Genomic DNA, 26,196 nt, shown 5'->3' with positions numbered 1-26,196 from the left:
AAGTGTATACCTGAAGGTGCAAGAACAAAGAAGCAAGAAAGAAAATAAGAAATTAGGAGAAATTAGCTAAATCTTTTCAAAGATTCCACATGTTTACATTGTAGAAAAAGATCTCTTTAGTGCAGCTTTTTCATACAATTAATGGTGGGAGTTGACACTGAGGTATCCGACATGAGATAAATTGTTAAATTAAAATGTGTGTAATACTATATGACATTTGAAAAACCTTGATTTACAGTGGCTCACATGTATACTCAGAACTACATAGAATGTGAAAACTAGTTATTTAACAAGAATTATATATTTTTGGCGATTTTATAGATTTTAATTAGAAAGTAATTTAAAGCAAGTGTGTTGCTCCAAGTAACCACAACTCATTGAGAGGAGTGAGAACTTCATGGAGGTCTTTGGTAAAATGAACCAGAAGTCCTATGAGTAATTTAACTGCTATGTTATTGTACATGATAAAACATGTTGCACATACAAGGTAATGACAAATAACTTGTGAAACAGTTAATTTTTCTATTTAACCATCACCAGGTCTTAAATAAAAAAATTTACAGAGTCCCTCATTGATAAGAGCACATGGATTCAATATCTGTGTCTCACTTTTTTCAAAGTATAGTGTTGTGCATTAGTCATGGTTGGTTTAACCATACATTACATGTAATTTCTACTTGAAACTTTCAGAGTTGTCTACTCTGCACATCGACATTGCAAGTAAATATTAACCATTCTCTTATGCATTAGAAATTTAATTATAAGTGATCATCTGAAACTCACAATTACCTGGATCTCTGTCCAAATCAAAACTGACTATCCTCTAGTTCTGCAGAGCCTCAAAAAATGACTTGAAAAATAGCAATGTAATAATTCTTTGCACAAGCCCAACTATAAAAATATAAAACAAAATTTGTTTTATTTGGCCAGCTGGCATGTAGGCTTTGTCTTTCTGAAGCCTGCATACATCCTTTTTTGCAGCCTGACTCACAGTAAGTCAACCAGTTTGTTTTTAATTTAGCTCTGCTGAGGATGAACTTGCCCAGATGTACTGAATTGCTGAAGTTCATACCATGCCTTGAATATTTTCTTTTAGGGGATTAATCTGGCTTTGGCCCAAAACAAAGCAGGAACACATATCATATGTAGTCACATACCAGCACTTAAGATGCTGCTGCTGAAAATCTTACAGTGGAAAAACACTGTTGAACTTCAACAGAAAGTTTTATTAGGAAACAAATGTGATAATTTTAATGCAAACACCAGGGAAAGGGAAAAGGCTCTACTGCATAGACTGCAGCAGTGGTCCATTAAATCTCCTCCCCCAGTCCACCTCTTTGAAATATGTGTCATATTGAACATTTCAGAGAGCTCTGTCAGGAAAACAAAATGCAGACCACAGACCATCACATAATGCTGTAGATATCAAAGCCATCAAAAAACACCTCAAAATCCCTATTGTTCAAGCTCTGAGTAACCTCTACAGGAATCCCTCATTTGCAAGTTTCCTTGGAGAATATATTTTTATTCGCTGAAGCTCAATTCAGAATCTTTCTATCTGGGTGAAACTATACTCCATATCAGAGAGGTGCTAGCAGTCAAGCTGGAGACAACCACTTGCAAAGGTCACTTGCAAGTGAGATTCCTGTTGGCTCTGCGCTCCAGACTGTCAGGGCCCCCAAAAGGGCAGCACACTCATCTTGTCTATCAACCATTACTGCACCCCCTGTTCTGCACCATTTGCCAAAGTGCTGAACCTGCAGTTTGCCCCATTGTCCAGGTCATTAATGAGGATGTCAAACAGGACTGGATCCAATATTGTCCCATGGGGCACAACATTACTGACTGGCATCCAGCTGAGCAAATCACAACCACTGGAGACCAGCACTTCAGCCAGTTTTCAATTCCACCTCACTGTTACTTCTTTAGTCCCTATTTCATCAGTAAGACAGTGTTAAGAGCCTCACTGCAACTGAGATCAAATTATATCCATTCCTCTCCCCTGATTCAGAAAGCCAGTTTTCTTATTTTGAAAGGCTACCACATTGGTCAGTCACTACTTCCTCATTATCCATGATGACTAAGTTAGATCACCAAATTCCCCTTGGAAACGGTTTGCAGGGATCAAGGCACAAAGCTGACCAGACTGTAGTTACTTGATCTTTCTTCTGGTCCATCTTGAAGTGACATTTACTTTCCTCCAGCCCTCAGGAACCTCTCCTGGTTGTCATGACCTTTCAGAGATAATCTAGAGTGGACTCACAATCTACACACTGAATACATAAATAGAAACACTGGATAATAACCAATTCAAAAAATACACAGATTCTCTCATTCCCCTGTAGTTTGACAGCAATGTCAGTTGGTAATATGCGACTCTACAAAAGCCTTTACAATTAGTGAGATTAATATGAACTAGATCAGTTGTGTTTCTTCTTGTGTTTGAAAGCCCCTAGCATGCTACAGGCACTGTAAGAAACGATGAATGAGAGAAATAAATATTTCCACCACATCTGTACAGCAGTTTACAGATTTACGCCTTCCTTTTTATTTACCGTTAGTGCATTCATGCATTTCTTTTTCTCTGCAAAATGAAAAAGTAAGGAAAATCCTATATTCTTCTGATAGCAATAAATGAGTAGAGGGAACTACTCAGCAGCTATTTTTTTTCTTGGAAGTGTTAATTTGACACTTTCTGAATAAAGGTCTACATATATTTTAATAGTAAAATACAGCTGTGTAAACTGAAGGACACAGTTATGCAGATTGATATTTCAAAATATGTTATATCTGGGGAGCAAAGACAGAAACTACATGGAGATCTTGGCAGTGCACGTATATCTATATCAATCCATCTACCTATATTTAGATTTAGATATATACATGCATCTGCATGAAAAAAACAAAGATGTTTTACACAACCCATTAAAAAAAAGTAGCAAAACAACTACTGCTGAAAGAATTATTATCCCCATTGCCTATGAGTTCTGAACGGACTTCTGTAGGAAGTTTTACAAACATAAAAAATGTTTCCATTTACCTTAAAATGCAATACTTTCTGTGTGCAAAGCTGTAAGACCTTAAGAAACTTGCCCATTGGTAGATTAATACAGCCATTTCTACTTAGGAATTAGCTTTTTGGGGGGGAGTTTTTCAACAGTAACTTAAAAGTATCAGTGCATTCTGCTTCTCATAGGAACAGATGTTTTAAAAACCAACTTGTGTGAAATTCTTGGGCATCCAATAATTTATTTTAAAAATGTTACAGGATTCCTTTCTCCCTCTCCTATTTGTGTTTGCTCCAGCTGTTCTTAGGTAAGGAAAATGTAAAAATGTAGTACTGTCAAGCTGTGCTTCTGGGGCTTCTATTGGCACCAATGCCACCCCCTTCCAGCATGTTTAAGAACTGTAACATGAAAAAGGGATTCTGCCCTTAAAACAGTGTCTTCTGAGAGCCACAAACTGTTGACTGCAGTTTTGATAGCTCATATACTGCTCGTTTTTCATCCTTACAGAAAACAAAAAGGAGTGCCAATGACATAAAGAGTGGCTTATTCTAGAAGAATCTGTTCCCACCATAAGAAAGAGAGTGCTGTACTATCTTAATCTCAAGAAGCAGTGGTCTGTAAGAATCACAACCAGGGAGCCAGTATTTAAGTGGAAAAAAGGAATTTTTACAGACACATGGAATGTACAGATGTACACACGAGTGCCTGTTTCAACATCTGCCTCCACCCAAAAATGCTGAGTACTCACACCACTGTAATTCTGCTTTGGTTTTGTGATGTTCATAAATCAAGGGTAAGTGGCACCATTTTCTCACAATACCTTAAAAACTGAAAACATTGAGGAGAAAGTACTGGAAGTAGCCCTATTGATCTTCTAGCAAGTTACAATAAAAAGCATTAAAAAAAAATAAGGAAAACCAATCAATCATCCAAGCAATAGAGTTAAAAGCAGCTTAGAAATTAATACTTCTGACTGATGGAGCCTTACAAAATTGCTGTTTTCAAACCAACAGTAGGACCTCTTCTTTTTTAATAAGCACAACTGGCTTGGAGTGCTTTGTCAACGTGACAAACCTTTTCCACCACAAGCAAAGCATTTATTCAAATGGTAATGAAAGTGAATGTAATTTGCAGTGGTGCTGAATCAACTTTTCAAGACTGTAATTTGCATTTGTATAAAACTATGATTCTTTCAATATGAAATATATTTGAGTAGGGTTTCGAGACTAAACAAATTGATATACTATTTCTGCCATCAATTTAAAAGCATTTTGATTTCTTTATGCTAGGCAACTTTAATAATACTGAGCAGCTTTTTATATTTACACATTTTCTGGAACTGGAAAGCAGACTCTCAAGATTCATTAAAATAGTCTACAGGTCTTACATTAAACCATTGTATAAACTAGCTCAATTTTAAGATCCAAAACAATTGCTCATACTATTCAGATTCATCTCTCAATTCACCATAACTGACCAGGGCTTGTAGATCATACCTTTCAGCCATGTAATATTCCTCCTATAACCACTAGCAGGCATGCAGTGATTCTCCCATTTTTATTTCTCCAAGACATCCCACAATCCAGAAAAAATATAAAATAATATTAAAAATATTCTGTTGTTTTTTATTATATAATCACTGTCATGTCTGAAATTAGACTACTGGATTCAGTTTTGATCTTCCCAATTCAGATGATGCAATGCATAACTGGAGTGAAATGGATCCACAGAAGGAGTCATAAAGTTTCCATCTGAAGAGCAGGGAAAAATTTGAAGCTGTCAGGTTGAGATGCAGAATGACAAAGCTACTCAGAAAAAAAAAAGTCCCTTTTATACAAAGGATAGCCAGTGAAACTGAGACCCTAATAAATTGGTTGTGCAAAGCCATCAACATACCAAACTGCTAAACGCATGAATATAAAATGAGAACATAATTTTTTACGTTACAGAAAATAACAGTTGCAAGCACGACTTCATGGGAACTGAAAAGCTCAAAGTTGAGTTTCAGGCAGGTAATTTTATATCTGCTCGCTATAAGTGTTCTTTTATTCTTCTCTTAAAAAAATCAGCTACAGAATAACGGACTGAATAGATATGGTTTCTTATGTGGAATTTCGCACTACGTACAGCTGAAGCTGAAACTGTCCATTCAAACAGGAGATTTGTGAGTCAGAAACATTTAAAATTATTTATGGTTGGGTGCTGACCAAGGTCTGGAAAAGCTCAGAGTCTTCAAGTACAGGCATCTCCTACACTATCCACCATGGACACTACTTTAGCCAAGCATGGAACCTGACAAAGTATTTCTATCCTCAACAGCACAGAAATACTGTCATCTGGGGAGCAGTTTTAGTAAGGCTAGAGGATAACATTTAGATAAAACATGCAGTGTATACTTTCCATATGGTTTATGTGACAGCACATCTTTGTATAGCAACAGTAATTGCTATTAGGCCACATAAAATATAACTGCTGGAGAAGAATTTGCATAACATTCAGGGATGGTTTCAAAAAAAGCTAGCATTTTGGGAGTACAAAATACAATACAATAACTAATAGCACAGTAAGCCACTAGTTAATGGAAGAATTCACATAAAACCTGCACTGCTGTCACTAACTTAAGCATTTCATGCATCTCCTGCCCTATGCAGCAATACAAATGATGGTAAAGAACAAGCAGGAAACTGAAGAACACCTAACAAGCAGAAGTAAGGTGTTTTTTTTTTCATTGAATACAGCTTGATACCCACCGACAGCCCCACACCAACACACATGTCCCACCCACCCTCACCCCCACACTGCTGGCACCTCTAACACACCAGACCCATAACAGAATTTGTGTAGAGCACAGTGGGACCCACTGCTTCCCAAAAAGTCTGAGGCTTAGATTTTCCATTTCACTAAGAAAAGTTACTCAAACATATTATTAAAAAAATACCTCTGCATTTTTGGAAAGTAACTAGATTTTCTGTGACAGTGCAATTATTGAGGAAATGCATGAGAAAAATGGATCTATGAGAAGATAATTAGCAGCACAGAACTAGGAAAGACAGAAGCTCAAGGCTCTCTTCATTTCCTTCTTTACTTTAGGCTCTCAGATAGAATAACAGAAGCACCAAAGACAGAAAGGAAGAGACTTATGAGAAGGATTTCTAATGACACCACTGGTAAGACCAATTTCCTCTTTACTAATACAGTTATTCTCCACTTCTAGTTGCAAAGTAAAACTGGAATGCAGTTAAGCCAAAAACTGTGGCCTTGGAGCTTAACTTCCAAAGGAAACAAAGAGACAGCAAAACACTACACATTCCCCAGGAGCAAGGAAAAATACAACAAGGCTCATATGTCAAACAGATTCAACAAGCACAGCACACAACTTGACCAATTAACTAATAATCACTAGACAACCACAAGACTTGGAGTAAGTGATGTGGTTCTGACTATGTGTAAATCAAAACAAAACAACAACTTTCCCCAGGAAAAAATGATTTGTCTAAAATATTCTCTCATACTTTGCTTTTATCCTTTAAGGATGATAGGGAACTGAGAAAACAACATGGATATTTAGAAGTTAGAAGAAGCAGAGAGAAGAGGAGAGATCTGAAGAGAACCAAGAGAACACTTTTACTCTTCCACTTATTTGTACACCAGATGTCCCTTGTTAGAAAGATCAGACTCTTGAAAAATATGCTTTCAACAAATTAATTTGGCAGTGGATTGTCACATGGGCAACTCCTTTCAAAACACTGTATTTTACTATGTCTTCAATTTAACAAAATTAGTTTAGTAATCTGAGAAACTATTTACTAAGCAACCAAATTCAGCCCAACTAGTTGAGTTTGCTCATAAATTAAACCACAAACATTTTAGAGACAGGAATGAAAACAATTTCAAAAGAATTATGCAGGAAAATCTAATAATGATAGCACACAGTGTGGCAAACTTTGAGACACAAAGTAATGATGTAATGAAAAAGCTAAGTATTAAAGAGAATTTTGGAGCTGAAATTCTTCAGTAACCTTTTGGCAGTTACTGTCATTGTGCGAGCTGAAAAAATATAAGTAGTCTCAGGAAGCATCTAGGAAGTATTCAAATAAATCTTGACAAGTCAGTAATGTATTTGATAACACACAGATCACTGTGTAACATATTTACTCTGTAGCTTCATTATGTGTACATTATAGGAAAAGATACATGATGTAATGTCAGCATACGATTATGCTTGTACAAGTGCAGAAGTTTTTAATTTATACATTAAACTAATCTTAAAATGAGAGAATCAAGGCACTGAGACAATCCATTATGTAACATCTCTAAAACCTCAGACACTTCAAAGGCCAGCCTGGTTTGCTGTCATTTTAAAGGTTTCATGTTCCTGTTTGAAGGTCAATAGAGAAAGTTAACATTTGTGTAACTACTGACAGCACTTTTGACAATAACTTTTAGCCAAAAGCACATGTGTGAAAAGAAGTATTCTGTGTTACAAAGGCATAGGAAAAGCTAAATATTTAGCTCCACACATCCTGTAAATAGCGTTTTTCTTCTCGAAGCATGGCCAGGATTTTCATTGCTTCCAATCTGTCACCTTCCATTTCCATGCTCAAAATTTCTACTACAGCATCACTTACACCATCAGCCATGTGCTTCATATCTCTGAAAAACAAAAATTAGAGGAGGAAAATGTGTATTTTTCCATTTATCAATAGCTTCAGTATTGGAAAAGTAGCATTAAAAAAAAATTCAAACAAAAATATAGCTTTTATATTGTACAGTAAGATTCCTACAGAGTTTTCATGTTGACAGTAACCAGGGTTTCTCTCAATCAAACATTATAAAGTTTTCAGCACTCTGTAATTTGTAAGTAAAAAACCTTGCAACCCTAATTGAGCTGTCGCAGAATAACTGGTATCTTTTAGGAAGAACTGAACCTGCTGAAGTATTTTTTATTATTATATCACTATGTGGTTCCAATATAAAAAAAGAAAAACAAAAAAAGCTACCAAACCCCTCACTTATTACTAATGCTATTTTTAATATAAATAGCTGACATTTATATCTGCAGGTATTCAAACAGTTTGCGCATTTACCAACAAACTTTCTAAAAATCTTGAACCTCCAGGTAAGTTAGCATCCAAATAAAATTCCCCATTGTACAACATATAACTATTACAGAGCTTTAGCATTCTGGAGCACCCAAACCTGAAATACAGCAGAAGGCTGCTACTGTCTCAGAGTTGAGCAGTTTCTCATCACATGCATTCATATATCTCATTTTCTAAAGAGAAATCTATTACCTTGAAAACTCCTATAACTTAAAAATAAAAAAAAAAGAAAAAAAAAGGAAAATAAATAATAAGTGACTAAAATAATCAGTGGAACTGTGTAATTACAAAATATACTTTCAAGACTATATTGGAAAAGAACGGACATATGGATGAAACTCTAGCTTTCCAGGAAGGCTCTTTCAGCATCACATTTGTCCTTTCTTTCAGACAGTGCTAAGTTTTTCTAAAGCCTCAAACTTCTGCTAATGCTGCTCTCTTTCAGAGACAGTCCATTTCCACTCTACTCACCCACATATATAGAAGTAACCTTTCTCTTCCAGCAGGACTCTGGCAACTGCCTTGGCATAAAGCCTAATGATGTCTTGCACATACTTAGGTGGAGCTACTTCTGCAGTTGAAGAGTCTCTTGAGAAACAAACCTTAAGATGAGTTAATGTGCCATTTTCAAGAAAACATCTCAGCTCATCTCTGAAAGGTAATAAAAACCTGTTAGCAATGGCTCAGAGATAAGCATTCCCTCATGAATACAAAATGAATGTTAAATAGTGAACTTGCTTGAACAAATAGTCTCGATCCTGATGCCGACAACCAAAAAACAGCCATGTCTCTCCAAATTCCCAGTCTGTATGTTGTTCTCTGAGCTTCTGCCTAAACAGACAAAAAAAATCCAATCCTGTTTTATCAAGTGCAGAATCTAAAACATCTATAACCCAATTCTCATTTAAAGTAATACTTAAAAAAAACTCTGGATTGGCAGAAATGTGAAACGACTTAAGGTAAATCAAAGTCAAACCCTTCTTATTTGATTTTCTTGACTACTCATTTTTGGACCAGCTCAAAAATCAATCAACTTCAGAATTGTTACTTTTTTTGTCAACAGTTTCATACTGGAATAGTCAAGACTGACACATCCAAACATCGCACAAAACAATTCTGACTGCTGAATAAGATCACTTCCTTTCATCCTTCATTGGAAGCCCTGTAAAACCACCTGGGAAAACTCAGCAATTTTAGCATGCTTTCCATTTAGCTGTAGAAACCTGCCAGATTTTACAAATAAGAACCTATTAACTATCACATCATCAGAAAAGTTATTTCATTTTCTTTAAATAATGCTGAAAGTATTACTTTAAAGGAGTTTTAGCTGCAATTTTCCACTTGAATTTTGAGAGACAGATTTCATTTACCCTTATAATAAAAGGCAAAATACTTCTGAGAGATAAAGGCATATTTGGGAATTTAAATTAAGGAGCAAGGATGGTATTTAATGATTTGGTAAAGGCAGAAGCATGGAGTTAGAAACATCAAGTCAAAACTTCACTTTTCTCTCAAATAAATGTTTTAAAAACAATTGTTACAGGACCCAAGAAATTCCATTACCTTGATGGAACTAATGAGTCACCTAGAAATTATATCTGTTGGTTATCTATAAAACTTAGAACCATTCCCATACAAATACTCCACTCTTCCTGTTCTTTAATTCCTCAGAATGATCATGTTTTTACATATTCTTGGTGATGTGCTGTCACTTTTTAAACAAAGATCTCTACGTCTTGCAAAATTATGCTGCTGAAGCTGGAGGAAGAAAATAAGGGATCTACCTTCCCTCAAACATGAACTCTGAAACTCCAAGATTACCGCCGAGTTGATGGTTTACATGCCAAGCTCCTCATCTTAAAACATCAAAATGTAAACCACACAGAAATAAGGGAATGTGGGAGAAAACTTAACATTCATCATGCCAAGACTTTTAATATATGTGCCTCTTCTGAATAAAATGGATTTGGAATACCAAATTTAAGCAAATCAACAGTTCTGTTTGATTTGCAGGACTTCCACCAGCAGGACACAGATAAAGGATTTCATTTCTTATTACTCGTTTGACAATTCACTCAATTCCTCATGTATCTACTATAGACATTAAATACAGTCAGACAAAAGTGTAAGTTTTACTCATTTGAAAAACAAATAAGTACACAAGCAATGCTTGTTGAAATTTAGTAAGACTGTTTATACTCAGCATACTACCATTACAAAAAGGGAAAAAAAAAAAGAAAATATTAACTGCATTTATACTCAAAACTTGAGGTTGTATTTTTCCTCAACAGAAAAAGGCTGGTTTCCAGGTAACAACTTGGCACATACCTGTGTTGTAGGAAACCAATGAATGGTGAAATTCCTGTTCCCGGACCAACCATTATGAATGGGACAGATGGGTCTGCAGGTAAGTGGAAAGTATTGTTTGGACGAGGAAAAATAGATATCTAAAATGAAATTAGATAAAATATAACTGAAGAATTTTCTTAAGCAGTGAAAACACCATGACATTTTTCAGAACCTTCAGGATATTGCCATACTGTATATATCCACACACTCTTTCAAATCCTGAGTTTCAGAGTTTATCTTTAAGGCTACATAGACATTTAGAATAAAAGTTCACAAGTTTCAGGGGAAAAAAAAATCTCACACCATATTTACAAAATCTATTAATCCATCTGGAGGAAAACTGAGGAAAACCACACAAATATGGAAGTTGACTGAACCACGAATTTGAAGAATACTGCTACAAAATTCATAAGAAGTTTGGTGTTGGTACTCAAAGGGAATTAAAGCTAGTTTACTGTAATTAAAAGCAACTCAACTTTTTGAGTTGTGGGAATCTAAAAATAGTCCACTGGAGATAAGGATTTGTTTATAGTGAATTGAAGCCTACTCATACTGAGCTTGTTTTTTAAATTTTCATAAAACTTTTACATGATCTCCAAAAATGCATATGGGTAAGGGGAGGCAGATAACAACTCAAAGATCTTGGAAAATGTTTTATATAATTCCACTGATAAACCGTAATTCAACTCTTCAGATCTGTGTCTGAAAGAAAGCCTAAATATAATGTTTTAGGAGCTCCACAACTATCCTATGAGACATGGCTAACATGATGTATAGAAAACAAGAGAGGACTATTTTTAATTCTTTAAAAGATTATTCAAGACTCAGCAGCAGCCATAGCAGAGCTTCATCACCGATTAAAATCACAAGCAAACATCCAATTTATTTTGCACATTAATTATGAAACGATTTGAATTTACTTCCAAGTTTAAGGAAGAAGTGAGGTACAAGACCAAGTTATTTTATCTTTGCTCTGTAAACCTGAGTGGTTTAAGACTACTTATTTCTTATACTCTAATTCAGATATTGAGGTGCTGGAGCAGGTCCAGAGAAGAGCAACGAGGCTGATGAAGGGACTCGAGCACAAGTCCTATGAGGAGAGGCTGAGGGAGCTGGGGCTGTTCAGCCTGGAGAAGAGGAGGCTCAGGGGAGACCTCATCACTCTCTACAACTCCCTGAAAGGAAGTTGTAGCCAGGTGGGGGTTGGTCTCTTCGCCCAGGCAGCTACCAGTAAGACAAGAGGGCATGGTCTTAAGCTCTGCCAGGGGAGGTTTAGGTTAGATATTAGGAATTAATTCTTTACAGAGAGTGTAATCAGGCATTGGAATGGGCTGCCCAGGGAAGGGTGGCTTCTCCATCCCGGGAGGGTTTTAAGATGAGACTGGATGCGGCACTTAGTGCCATGGTCTAGTAACCACGGTGGTAGTGGATCAAGGGTTGGACTTGATGATCTCGGAGGTCCCTTCCAACCCAGCTGATTCTATGATTCTATGACTACAGATACAACAAATTTAAACAGGATTATTTTCCTGGTTTTGTGATGATTAAAAAAATAGTATAATGCTTGTTGGTGGGGAACAGTATTTATGTACATATTCAAACCACACATGAGTTAAGAGCTATTTTCCCTATTAGTGATCCCAAACTGGTCATTCTTCTAAAACAGAGTGCAAATGGTAAACACATTTATATTGCAAAGTGTATTCAATTAATCTACAGTATTTTTGCATAAGATCACACTCATCTATTCTGTACTGTTATTCCACATATATCTGCAATCCATGTGCCTCTCTCTTACAATACAGTCATAACCATTTAATCGCACAGTTGTAGTTTAGTCCATGAAAACATCCTCCAAGATGTGCTTAGAACTACCATGGGGTGGAAAACAACTCTGTCCTTTCAAAAATGGGAAGTTTCTCAACTCAGGTATGCACAGATAAGTAAAATTTAAGTTTACTACTTAGCAATGAAGTTCTAAACATGGTACGGAGGGGAAGGTAAACTTAAAAGCAGGGCAGAACTGCAAAATGAAGGTGTATCCTGCCAAAACATCTGCATTACATCACAGCAGTGAACAGAGAAACCTGCAGTTGTTTCAAAAATGCATAAATTTAACAATCAATGAGTTTTAATATCCATACCTTTTCAGTTGAAAAGCTTTCTCCTTTTGTATCCAGAGTGTTTTTATTGGGGTGCAGTAGAGGTGCAACTAATTCAGCAAGCCACCCTGTACACACTCCTTTCCGTGAGATTGGTCTAGCGTGACAGGCAGGGAACTCCACAATATTAAATACAAAGCACAGCTTTCCTGGCTGATATAAGTTTGAACTGTGAAGACAAAAATATTAAAAAAACAACCCAAAACCTGAGAGTCAGCTGTACAATCTTGCAGCGGGTCCATTTGCAGCCCAAGCCACTTCAACTGAATCAAGATTCTCAGCGTTCAGCTAACCGCATAATATCTATATATAGCTAGAAAATGTCTTAAGGTTGGACTCAGAGGCCAGTGTCTACAGAAGGGAATCCAAATTCCTACCAGATCCATGTGTGAGTGAGCTTGTTCTTGGGAACTTCACCAAAGCCTTGCCAGATATTCAAAACAATGTTGTTTGAAATAGTCAAACATTATGGTTTTTTGCAGTAGGGTCACAATTACGTTTTATCCTTCACTCCTCTCTTCTCTAGATTATAATGTACACAAACACATATGAGAAAAAAAGAATATCAAAATAAACTGACTAGACATAATTTGAATATTTCATTACCTTGACACTGAATAGGATCTGGCTTGTAATTTCGGAAGATGTTCTGTAGGAAAAAAAAAAGCATCACTTATTTGATTCACTCCAATGCAAATATCATGAGTGTTCACAATACATCAGAATATAAGATATTTTAATTTAACTGTAATTTTGCTCTATTAACATTCAGTGTTTGTGGTTCAGAAATAAGCTATTAAGACTTGAACTCTATTTTAAATGGGGTTTAGACTTTGCAGAACATTAATTAGAGATCCTATACAGTGAAGCTCCAACAGTTATTTTATGAGATTCTCGGTCAATTAAAAACAATTGTAAGGTGCATAAAAGAGATGCCAGTAGCTAGTAGGTATGATGAAGCTTGAAATTTAATTTTCCCCACCTTTCATCTATAAGCTCAAAAGCTTTCACAACAGGAATTGCTTGACTGAAAGCTTCCTATACATAATGTCCTAGAAGCAGATGTGCCAGTTCAATTTCAAACCACTGCAAGTATCTACGTGAAGTTTTGAAATCTCAGCTAAAAAACAACAGAGACAGTTTACTGAGCATTTTTTCAGCAGGAAACCCTCTATATACATCACACACAGATTTATATCGACATATGTATGTATATAAACAGAACTACCCTTTTTCCAGTACATGGATACCCTGGCATATTTTAAAGATGCTCTGCTACACATGATAGTTGCTAGGCAGCTAAGAACAGCCAGTACAGTGAAATCACTTAAAGAAGATGCTAAACCAGTCAGCACATTATTTCCCTTGGGGAACACATTTCAAAAACTTTCAAGATTTCCTTTTATTCAGTTAAGTTGCTACAGCACGTTCCATACCACCTTTGAAAAGCTAAGTGTGTTTGCTGTCACTGTGAATATTTGTGTATTTGTACAAAGTGAAACAGAGCTTGTATTTACTTTTTGAAATCCCCACAGTGTACAAAGAAGGAGAAATTTGGGGTAGGTGTGGAAAAGACTGCAAGAACATAAAGCAATTTCTTTGATTCATATTATGAAGCATATTAAGAAATTCTGAATTTCAATTTGGAAAATGACTGCCAGTATTTTCAGATGTATATGAGATGGTTACAGTTGGCAGTCTCACTCCTGCAATGTTTTACATCAGGAACCCAGTGACACAGTGAATGTGTTAGACATCACGTAAATCCAAATATACTGGGAAAACCATTCTGTTTTAACAGGTAAAAGGGCAAGAAAAGAACATGCAGGCAAAGAAATCAGGAGTTGTAAAAACAGGTCTTATTTAATTGTAAGGAGTTGATATACTAACCTGTAAAGACCCTAATCCCACAGGCACCTTATGGTTATTTTTTATGTACAGGACTAATCCAGAGTCAATTAAAGCATAGGTATGAACCCAAGTGTTTGCAGAATAAAGGCCAAAGGCTACAAACTGTAGAAGAGAGCTGTGTTCCCCAACAACAGTTTCAGCTTGATCACTATAGAAAGCATAATATTCCTAAAGCAGTTAACTGAACTGTTCCACTTTCTCGGGAAATTGAACATTTAGCCTCATGCATTTTCAGAAACAAAATCTAATTAAATCTAAATCAGTCGCTTACCAATTAACAGGTTAAGTGAAGGCCTGCAGCTTGGAAAAGCATAAAGTAAATCCAGGAAGCAAACATTAGAATCTCTAATAAAGCACATGTAATCAGAGGCTCCTTGTCTGCTGCAAAGCTCTTGAAGCCTCCGTTTTTCTCCTGCATCACCGGTACATTCTACAAGAGCTCGCAAAAATGCCTGTAGGGAAAAAATAAGAGTGAAGAGTAAAAAAACTTGTCCTTTTGGAAAAACGGTCACAAAACTGGGAAAAACTTGGGTTTCCTGGGGAGAGGAAGCAGGTTAATGGATAATACATTTTATTTCCTAACACACACTTTCACCTACTATCAAAAATTTACCTTTTTTTTTTTTGACTGCTCTTCTAAAGTCTGGGACAAGTTAGCAGAAAATCCTACTTAGCCTGAGCAGGGTAGAGACAAACAGGCACAAGCCATTCCCTAAAAAAGTCCAAATTTATGAAAGGCCTTCTTAATTCCCATATTTACACTTTAGTTAGGCTGCTCCATAACACAAATTAAATTAAGACACAACACCACTTGCTAAGTTACAAAAGCCAGGAAACGAATAATAAAAAGTCTTAGAACAGGTACGACTATAAATAAAGTATGGTATTTAATGAGTCATGTAAGTGTCGCTGCGGTATATAATGGTACTGTAAATTTTTCTTAAAAGAAAATTGAATTGAGCATTAAAAGATAAAGCAAAAATCAGATGTACATAGTTAAAAGTTTTTTTCCAAAAAGAAAGGTGGAAATAGACACAGTGCATAAAAGAAAAGTGATCCAAAACACCAAACGCAATCAGATGACATGTACTACATAAAAAAATACTTGGAAAGTAATGTGAGTGCACTCAACCACTGAGCTTCCAGACAAAAGTTTTGAGAATGGAGTTACGTAAAGTACATTTTAGGCTGAACAGTTAATACAGCAAAACTGGCTTTGGCCATATTCCCCAGCCAACACTCTCTGCCTACTCTCATTGTTGAGACAAATTTTCAGAACTGTTAAATGAGGTTTTGAAAAGGCTGAAACAACTGGAAGATTCTCTTCTGCTGCAAAATCCACTAAATTGAATAAAAAGGTCCTTCTGAAAACTGATTTCCCTCAGAGACCCAACAAACACAACCATTTAGCTTCATCCTTCATACAAAGTTATCTTAGAAATGTGTTTTGACAAGACCAGAAATACACTTGCTTTTCCAGTTGGCAAGCTTTCAGTTTTTACATGCACAGAATGAAAGGAAAATAATATTTACATGTTGTGAGTATAAATACTACACAAGCAAAATCTTTCTTTCAATTATGCTAGGTTACTGCAATGCTAAAGAAAAGCTTTAAAATAATTTAAAGGACACTATTATATTTGCATATAGCAATATGTGTCTTCTTAGTGACAGAACTTGACAGATATGGCTTCCTCTGATTAGAAGAATGATTTCTCTAAAATGACTAAGGGGCCAGGTTCAGTCAGCCTTCCAGTTACCTGGCACCAAATTATCTAATACTTTTCTACTTACTTCCAGACTAGTTATGAATCAAGGTACTGCAGAACAGGAATGTTTGCCAGAAAAGCACCAGAAGTGACTCAGAATAAAGTACAAACAGCAGCATAAAAACTGATAATCCTTATTCATCAAGAAACATAGTAGTCACACATGAAGCAAAGCAAGGACAGATCTGTAAGAGCCCATAAAGCATAAAATTACTAAAAAATTTCTCTTTAAAAGAACAAACATATAAACACCTTTTTGGGAACTGCTCTTATTTCCAGACACCAGGTTAGAATGAATTTCAGAGTGCTTCTTTCAGGGATGTGCTGTGGACGAGATGCTCCTAGTTCAGTGGGAGGAAAAAAAAAACAAAGCAAAATGTGCATCTATTAATATTAAAAAATGGAATCACAGAGTGCTTATTTCTTCAGGAAATATGAGAGCTAAACTGCATTTCATTCTGTATGTTTAAGCCCCAGCTGGTTGGTGGAAATTATAAGCTAAAGAACAAGACAGTGTTCTAATGAAGTATCAATGACAGTGTTCCAATGAAAAGTCAAAACTAGTTAGGAAAGCAGAAAACAAAAAGAGGAGAATACTACAGGGTGTTCAATTAAATTTCATTGCTAAACCACTCCAGGCTTTGTTTCTACTTTCCACCTTGAAGAAATTCAGTGGAATAACTACCAGGAAAAGGAACTTCCACATTTTTCCCCCTCCATCAATAAGCACTCCTGAAAACCAAAACATGCTGAAGCTTTCTAATTAGCCATTCAAAGGTGTACCCAGCTAATGCCACACTGGAGCTTGAGGCTCAGCATATCCAAAGGGTTTCTGTACAAGCAAATAATCCCTCCTCTACTCTCTACAGGTTCCATTTCTGGAAAGGAGGTACAGTGACATTCCATTTATCCCTTCATGGTGTCAGCCAGGCTTATCAGCCTCATTGCATGTCATGCTAACACAGCTATTCCAAGTTAACTCCAAAAGCAATATAAGAGCATTTATGTGACAAAACCCCCCTTTAATTAATAAGCTCTGTAGCTCCCAAATTGCTTTCTTATAGACCCAACTCACATGTTACTCTTGACAGTTAGCTACTAATTGTTCTATGCTTTTTTTCATGCTCAAGAGCCCTTTAATACTACAGAATTTTTGCTCTAAGAACACAACTATATAACTTGCTAAATTACCTCTTCGTTACAGCATTACTTGACTGAACTCTTGATACGAAGAACAAAATTTACTTTTGGAAGAGGATTGGCATAAATATAATGCAGGAAAGAAGTGTTTGTTTTCATATTTGTATACAATTCCTTTTCTTGAACATGCTGACAGCATGCTACAAGACATAATTCATCCTCTTCCTAGGATGCTGGTACATGAAATAAAAAAACAACTAAAGAAATCCAGTATTTAAACAACAGACTTTGTACCAAACTTCAAATAATTTCTGTTTTTTCCTCTCAACTTATCTCATCTACTTCATCAGATAGACTGAACATAGAGAGGTGGTAAACAAAATTCAGTGGCATCCCTGGTAAATCTTAAAGATGCAACAGAGGCACAGCATGCTGTTCAAGCTCTTCTCCCACGTTTTTCAGGTCTCTTCATTTAGTTTGTAGTAACTATTACAAATTTCTCCCAAATGTGAATAAAATTAAAGGATAACCATCTCAAAAGGAAAAGAACCCTGGAAAATTGCTAGGAACAGCTGAATTCTTTGGATCAGATTGGTAGCAGCAAGTAATTAAGTTATAGCAACTTAATGAGTCTCTGTTCATCAGCACAGTACCAAAGAATGAATTGCTCTGGGTCACACAGAAAATTCAAGAGCAGAACCAGGAACTTTGATTTTCTGTGCTGCAATCCAGTGTTATGATCTTCCTTTCCATTATCACCCATTACGATTCACAAACAGGCATGCCATTTTACATATAAGATACTGAAAAATGGTGTATAAACAACACAATTTCACCTTTTTTCCCTGATTAGTGCTATGTCAGGCAGCCAGAGATATAATTATCTGGGTTTACACATAGGATGAGAGCACTGATATTCCAAGTTTCACTCAATTATTTGACCAACTTTGTCTTGGAAGGACAGTTTTTTTTATATACGAGAATAATCAAGAGGTTAAGCTATGCTCACTTGGCTATATGGACTCAGTTCCACATGGAAACTGCTCTGACACTGATGAACTCAAAGTGCCCTGTTAGGGCAGCTTTACATCCTTCCTGCAACAGCTGCATAGCAGAAAAAAGGAAACTACTGTAGGCAAGAAGGAGAGAATACCTCTCCGTGCCTATTCAAGGAGACCTTCATTTTAAACATGCTATTGACACTGTCTTTACCTTACAGAGAGAGTTGTGTTTTATGCAGCTTTTAGCAGTGTTCTGATTTGCACAGAAAATCCTATCGGCCTTTAGGAGGAAAAAAATTTTAAGCCCACCTTCCTATGAAAATCTGATGCTTTTTGGTCTCCATTAACTCCTCCTTTGCTATATCCCTCCCTTTTAATTGCTTCCTTTGTTAATGTGCTTGATTCTGTAAAATCTGTAAATAGTGTAAACAGCAGAAGCAGCATACCTGAGAAATCCCCCACACCACCCAGTCTATGGTTGCTTGTCTGTGCACAGTTGTTGGGCCCTGGATGAGGTGACACTGCCTTGAGCTTGAGGGTGCTCAGGACCAATTCTGATCCAAATGCAGATTGTTAAAAAGCTGAGACCTTTCTAGGACCTTTGGTGGGAGCGGGGAGGGAAGCTGGTGTGTTTGGAGAGTGTATATTCCAGAGGAACAAGGATGATGGGGTTCCCCAAGAGGGAGGTGCCAAGGGAAAGGGTTTATCACAGTGGAGCTGGATAACAGCTAGACCAGCCCTGCAGACGCAGGGCTTATTCCCAGTGCAGGGACCAAGCTGAAACTCACACTGGCCCTGCACCAAATCTAACTTCTGACCCTGCCCAGCAGAGGTTAGTTAGTGGCGTGGGGGTCAAGGATAAGATCAGCTGCATCTGGATATCCCATATGATATGTTCCAACATGACCTGTCACATGAACTCACCGCATTAAGAAATTACTCCTGTTACTTGTGAATTCCAAGAAATGGGCCTATTTACATCTCATACTTAATGGACAGCTTGTGTTGTCCTTAACAACAAAGGGAATCTCACCATGAGAACTGCTTTACATACAGACCAGAACAACAAAGAGCCCTAATCCATCCTGTGGAAATAAAGGCACAACTCAGCAGCACCATTAAGACACCAATTGCAGTGCAAGAATGGAGTAATTCGCACAGGTCCACAGGCATACCTTGAACCTGCAGCCACTCAAGCATGGGATCATAAGACTCAGTGGAACAGATCACATGGACTTAATGGCCCCTTAAAAGGGACCTTGCAACAGCACTAATGTTTCTACTTCAGGAGTGCGGCCCTCTTAGGATGCAAAACAGATTGATATGAAGCACTGTGCAAGGAGATTTTACTTTCAAGTGGGGGATTGTAAGGTTATGTGATTAAAGCCTCATCCATAAACGTAAAGGAGCACAGAGTAAGAATATGATGGATGAACGCCAATTTCAGGCTGAAGTTCCCAGTCAGTAGCTAACTCATCTATAGCAAAACCAGCAGCAGCATGCTTATGTATCCTCTCTTTTTTTAACACATCGCTGTGACTTCCAACATGCCTCCATGAAATGACAGCTGTGTTCCAACACTAAAAGTAAAAACGTTTGAAACTATGCATACTAGCTACTACGAACACAGAAAGTAGCCCTGGTCCGTGACCACTGCATTGCACCATACCTTTCTTTTTAGTGCCCTGCTTAACCTTTACACAAACGAAGTCATCTCCTTTTTCAGAAAGTCCCAAGAACTGAAGAAGCTTTTCCACCTCGTTGGCATTGTTGGGACATATTACATAGAAGGCATCTCCAGGTTGATAGTCAAAGACTGTATCCTGTTTTAAAACAAGAAATCCTTTCGATTAAATCGTATCACAAACCAAGGCTAACAGCATTCCCATTCCTGACAACAGTCTTCCTACTATTGTACTCTCATTAAGTTCTTTTACTCTGTACTAACACTTCACTCTTTGGAGTGCATCAGAAATTAAATAGTCATGTTTTCTTTCCAGGCTTAACCTTACTAATTAGAAAAATCTTTCCTTATCTAGTTTAAATATTTGGATGCTCTTTAATGAGAACTGCTGAGCAGCCTAAGCAGAAGGAAAATAAATACGTATTAAGAGGATGTGTTATATAATCAGTCCAGACCATTAATTACTGATGTATCTTGTTTTCTGGTTTGAGAAGAGCAGAGAAATGAAGTCCTCATAATTAATGAAACTTTTTATAGAGATAAACTATCACTAAAAGAAAATTTGCTGGTTAAACTATTTGATGAACTGTACCTGAAATTGCCCCAGCTGCTTTTATTTTCTGGAGGAAAAAGAAAAATAGCATGACATGAGCACAGTGAAAATTCAAATCTTTAGGTCTTAAGACCTAGATTCTACTTAGTTGCCTGAGATTGTCATGTGCAAGTGCCGAAACCCTACTCAAGCTTCTGCCTGTTAAAGGAACGTACAGAATTATACTTGCATCATTATGTTTCCCTTGTGCATCAGGTGAGGTGACCTGCAGACATAGACTGTTAAGAATGTTAGGTGAAAAAGGCAAAAAAATGCTTACATTTCCAGTGGGTGCTGATGACAGAATGCACCTACACGTACAAATATATGCAAAAAAATCTGTTGCTCAAATAATCAGTTGCTGAAAACTTAACAGACTCTGTTTATAACTGGAATTTAAAGATGTACCACATATATTGATACAGATTAGGCAAAGAGAATCCATTAAAAGTTACTGCCAAAAATCAGACTATCCCAAAAGCAATATTCTACAAATTTGGGAAACCACTCAAAAGCAACATACTTTCCTTTTAAAGATTTCTTATAAAGTAATATTGACCACTCTCTGACTGCTTTTCATCTTCAAACCGGTATATAAAGTATGATCTTCATTAAATAAACTAAACTAGTTTTTAACTGAGGGTAACTGAGGTTGACAGTTTGAGCAGCATGCTAACAAGTCAGAGAAAATCAATGCCAGAGGCAGAAATAGTTCTCAAGAGCTAACAATTTCTATAATACCAGTGAAATTACTACTTGTGTTTTGGCATCATATTAAATGCAGCATCCTGCAATCCTCTGAAGAATCCTTAGGGTTCTCCCTCAAGAAGAACAAGGACTGGTTTGATGAAAATAATCAAGAAATCCAGGACTTGCTGAGGAAGAAGAGAACTGCCCACCAAGCACACCTTGCACTGCCATCCTGTCACGCTAGAAAAATAGCCTTTCGCCTTGCATGCAGCAAGCTCCAACAGAAACTCCGTGACATCCAGAACAAGTGGTGGACTGATCTTGCTGCAAAAACTCAACTATGTGCAGATACAGGGGATCACAAAGGATTCTATGAGGCCCTGAAAACAGCATACGGGCCTACATACCAAGTCCAAAGCCCACTACTCAGTGCAGATGGTCAAACGCTTCTGACAGATAAAACCTCCATTCTGAATAGATGGTCTGAACATTTTCAGACTCTTTTCAGTACCAACCATGTAGTCCAAGACTCAGCAATTCAGTCCATCACACAACAACCGGTGAAATACAAATTGGATACTGCCCCCACTTTAGGAGAAACCCTCAAGGCCATACAGCAGGTGAAAATCGGCAAGGCAGCTGGGGTTGATGGAATTCCACCTGAAGTCTGGAAACATGGGGACCTTGCACTCCATGCTAAATTTCATGAGCTTGTGGTGCGCTGTTGGGAACTAGGCGAACTACCTTCAGACCTTCGTGATGCAGTTATCATCACCTTGTATAAGAAGAAAGGTACTAAATCAGACTGCTCAAATTACCGTGGTATTACTCTGCTCTCCATTGTTGGCAAAATCCTGGCAAAAATACTCTTGAACAGACTAATACCCACTATAGCAGAAGGAATTCTACCTGAAAGTCAGTGTGGTTTCAGAGCCAACAGGAGCACCACAGACATGATATTTGTTCTCAGACAACTGCAAGAGAAGTGTAGGGAACAGAACAAAGGTCTCTATGTAACATTTGTCAACCTCACCAAGGCTTTCGATACTGTGAGCAGAAAAGGTCTTTGGCAGATTTTGGAACGTTTAGGTTGTCCCTTCAAGTTCCTTAAAATGATCATCTCTCTTCATGAGGATCAGCACGGCCAAGTCAGATATGGCAAAGCACTTTCTGAGCCCTTTCTAACAAAGAATGGTGTGAAACAAGGCTGCGTTCTCGCTCCTACCCTATTCACAGTCTTTTTCAGCATAAAGCTCCAAAGGGCCACGGCAGACCTCGATGATCAGGATGGTATCTACATTCGATATCGTACTGATAGAAGCCTATTCAACCTAAGGCGACTGAAGGCCCACATCAAGACCTTAAACCATCTTGTCTGGGAGCTGCTCTACGCTGATGACGCTGCCCTTGTTGCACATACAGAAGCAGCCCTGCAACGTCTAGCATCCTGCTTTGCAGATGCCACTGAGCTCTTTGGGCTGGAAGTCAGTTTAAAGAAGACTGAAGTTCTCCATCAACCTGCACCTCAGGAAGTCCTCCATCATCCCCACATCACCATCGGCCAGTCAGAACTCAAATCAGTCCAACAGTTTAATTACCTAGGCAGCCTCATCTCCTCGGATGGTAAGATTGACGGGGAGATAGACAACAGGTTAGCAAAGCCATATAGTGCTTTCGGAAAACTCCACAAAAGAGTATGGCGTAATAAACACTTGAAGAAAAGTACCAAGATCAGTGTTTACAGAGCCATAGTGCTGTCTACTCTTTTATATGGTTCCGAATCATGGGTCATCTACCGCCATCACCTGCGTCTCCTAGAACGCTTCCATCAATGCTGCCTCCGTACAATCCTAAACATCCACTGGTCAGATTATGTGACCAATACATCTGTTCTCGAACAGGCAGCAATCACAAGTATTGAGGCCATGCTACTGAGAACACAGCTGCGCTGGGCAGGGCACATCTCCAGGATGAAGGACCACCGCCTCCCTGAGATCCTGCTTTATGGTGAACTTGCCACTGGCTGCCGCAAGAGAGGAGCCCCAAAGAAAAGATACAAGGACTCCCTGAAACAACAACTCAGCCTCGGGCATATTGATCAACATAACTGGTCCACTCTGGCCTCCAATCAGGTGGCCTGGAGACAAACCATTTATAACGCGGCTGATGCTTTTGAGAAAGCATGCAGGATCACCCTTCAGGAGAAAAGACAACGCAGAAAGAATCGAGCCTTGCAGAATATACCATCTAAGGAGTCTTTCTGCTGTGTCTTTTGCAACCGGACATGCCTTTCTCATATTGGCCTTTTTAGCCACCAACGCGCTTGCAAGAAAAGTGGGTAGAGCTCTTCCCAAATCTTCGTTCGCGAAGCCTAGCCATGATGATGATGATGACTACTTGTGTAGATTATCCATCACAAGTAACAGTCACAATTTACAACAGTTTCTGAATATTCTTCAAGTTGTATACTTATAAACTGAAACATTATTCATTTTCAACATTCCCTGATCACCTATATCCACTGCAAATTCCCTTCAAAATGCTATTTCAGTCAGTACATTATCCATGGAACAACAAAGAAATTAATTTGACACCTTATTTCTGTTTTGACTTCCAGGAAGTCCTATTTTTCAGTGAATAAATCAAACTTCACATTTACAAAATAGATCAGTGCAAGCTAACATCTTATTATATGGGGAATTATTTTTTCTTTTTAAACAGTCGAATAAATAATTTTCCCCTCTAGTTATTATATATAACACACATGCTTTTCACCCTTTATTTTCACCCACTAAAGAAAAAGCCATCACTAACTTACTGAAATATCAAGTTCTAAGAGCAAAGTGGTTTTTATTGCATCTTCTCTAGTGAGCTGAACTGCTTTTGTAACTGGCACTTCAAAGGTTGTTTCCTCCGAGACAAGTGAGGACAGATGTGGATTCTGAAAAAGAAGATACAAAAACTTACACTAAAAATGCAAATCAGCTGAATGACAGCTTAGTATGACATACAGGAATTAGTGTTGATACAGGTTTTTTTTTTAAACAATCTTGGAAAACAACTCAAAACGATGAGGAAAAACACGAATCTTCTGTATTCATAGAGTGTTTTGCTCTTCATTTTTACAAATTGCACCTAAGCAGCAACATATATATATTCAATTATAAAAAGTTAGTAGGCTTGAACAGTCTAATGGGCCTACTTTATTATCAAATGCAGCTAGCTGTTTCATTTTTCACGAGCTGCCCTGAAAATAGCCAATTAGAGAATGGCATTTATGTTAAACCCCAGAAAACTCCTGCCTAATTAAAGGATTACCAGGTGTATAGAATGAACACAAAAAGTAAGAACAGAAGCTACATCACTGCAGATTCACAGCCTAAGACTTTGGGGTCAATATGGGGCTATTATTATGGGCAACTTATAAGAGGACTTAAATTTAGAGCTAATCAGCAAACCCCACACTACAAATCAGCATCATGTTATACCATGACATTTCTACACAGGTAAAAATGTGCCCCAAGAACTGCAAATGCGCACCAAGAATAATTTCAGATCACATCTGTCAAAGGCTGTCACTTGAAGATCAGACTACAGCCCTCATTTCTCCATCACTATAGTCAGCAAGTTTCACTTGACATCAATGCTGACAAAAAAGAAGAGGTGGGAAAGATACCATATGTCCATAACAATATTCTGTGAAATGTAAAGGAAATATTCTACCAACAAGAGAACATTTGTTAATCTGAAGATTTCCTATTTAAAAAAAGAAGACAAGAGAATCACTTAAGACAACAGCTGGAAGTTTTTTTATTCTCTTAAAATTTTGAAATGGTGATTAATGGCCTGGGCCATAATCAAGTCATTGTGCATCAGCTGGACTGCAGTAATTGTCTACATTTGTATTCCCTCCAAATCAAGTTCAAGGCATAATGAAATCAAGATTTAAGCTAAACTGTATTATCTTACACTAGCCACAAATGCTTAAGCCTGTTACTGCTCTGGTATTAATAAGCAGCAGCTTGTTAATTCAACCCTGAGATTCAACAGCCCAAAACACAGATCGTATAAGTAACTAGAGAGATCGGGTACCCAGCCTTCTTTAAATGACAGGGAGCCTCTCTTTAGAGATATCCAAAACTCAAGTTGATGCATTTCAAAACACACCTACTTCAGCTGTGCTTGGCAAAAAATACCCATGCCTGTTCCAACGTGATGTAACAAGAAAGGACTTGCATTGTTTCATACCTGCAAAACCAAACAAGACCCTATAGGGAACCTAGTTGTTGGCAAGATCCAGCCAACTGTGTCAAAATAGTGCCAAAACTAAAAAACCCAAACATGTATTTGATTCTTTCCAAGGCTCAAGACAACCATCCAGCTTTATACGTGAAATCTGGACTATAATCTTTAATCTGCCACTGAATTCCAGACTAGCAGATTCAGTTTTTTCCATCTGCTATTCAAAAGCAAAATTTACTTTTTTCTACTTACAGAAAATTTAGGCATCAATATTAGAACCTGATGAATTATTTCAGAGATCAGTCTGAATATATGCGGACTTTAAGAAAATGGGCTCTTTTAAGCACTGTAGCACCACTTTCAACTCAACTATTAGTCTTTAATTGACAAATACCTCTAAATCATAAATCTCCAAAAATTTAACTAGGATTATTATATTCAACAACCTGAGCAACATCAACCACAAAATGAGGTTTATAAAAAAAGCAAAATTATCCAGTGTTTAAATCCATACACTCTAATTCTATTAGTTAGTCTAAGTGATTC

The 26,196-nt window shown here is 37.4% G+C and overlaps 1 protein-coding gene across 4 annotated transcripts in view; it reads right to left on the bottom strand.

Annotated features, from left to right (window-relative positions):
* Nucleotides 1-6,331: 6,331 nt before the first annotated feature.
* Nucleotides 6,332-26,196, bottom strand: part of MTRR (5-methyltetrahydrofolate-homocysteine methyltransferase reductase) — a 33,590-nt gene continuing 13,725 nt past the window's right edge. For all 4 annotated transcript variants that reach the window (XM_027681049.1, XM_027681070.1, XM_027681079.1 and 1 more), the window contains 10 exons: nt 24,227-24,349; nt 20,112-20,265; nt 16,554-16,642; nt 14,804-14,984; nt 13,228-13,270; nt 12,604-12,790; nt 10,439-10,557; nt 8,849-8,941; nt 8,582-8,761; nt 6,332-7,661 (listed from right to left, as the gene is read on the bottom strand). In XM_027681049.1, the coding sequence (XP_027536850.1) occupies nt 7,517-7,661; nt 8,582-8,761; nt 8,849-8,941; nt 10,439-10,557; nt 12,604-12,790; nt 13,228-13,270; nt 14,804-14,984; nt 16,554-16,642; nt 20,112-20,265; nt 24,227-24,349 (1,314 nt within the window). In that variant the 3' untranslated portion in view covers nt 6,332-7,516. The remainder of the gene's footprint in view (nt 7,662-8,581; nt 8,762-8,848; nt 8,942-10,438; nt 10,558-12,603; nt 12,791-13,227; nt 13,271-14,803; nt 14,985-16,553; nt 16,643-20,111; nt 20,266-24,226; nt 24,350-26,196) is intronic.

Source organism: Neopelma chrysocephalum, unplaced genomic scaffold (assembly GCF_003984885.1).
Source record: "Neopelma chrysocephalum unplaced genomic scaffold, ASM398488v2 Primary Assembly neopelma1_22b, whole genome shotgun sequence".
Taxonomy (NCBI): Eukaryota; Metazoa; Chordata; class Aves; order Passeriformes; family Pipridae; genus Neopelma; species Neopelma chrysocephalum.
This window is presented reverse-complemented; position numbering and strand designations above follow the sequence as displayed.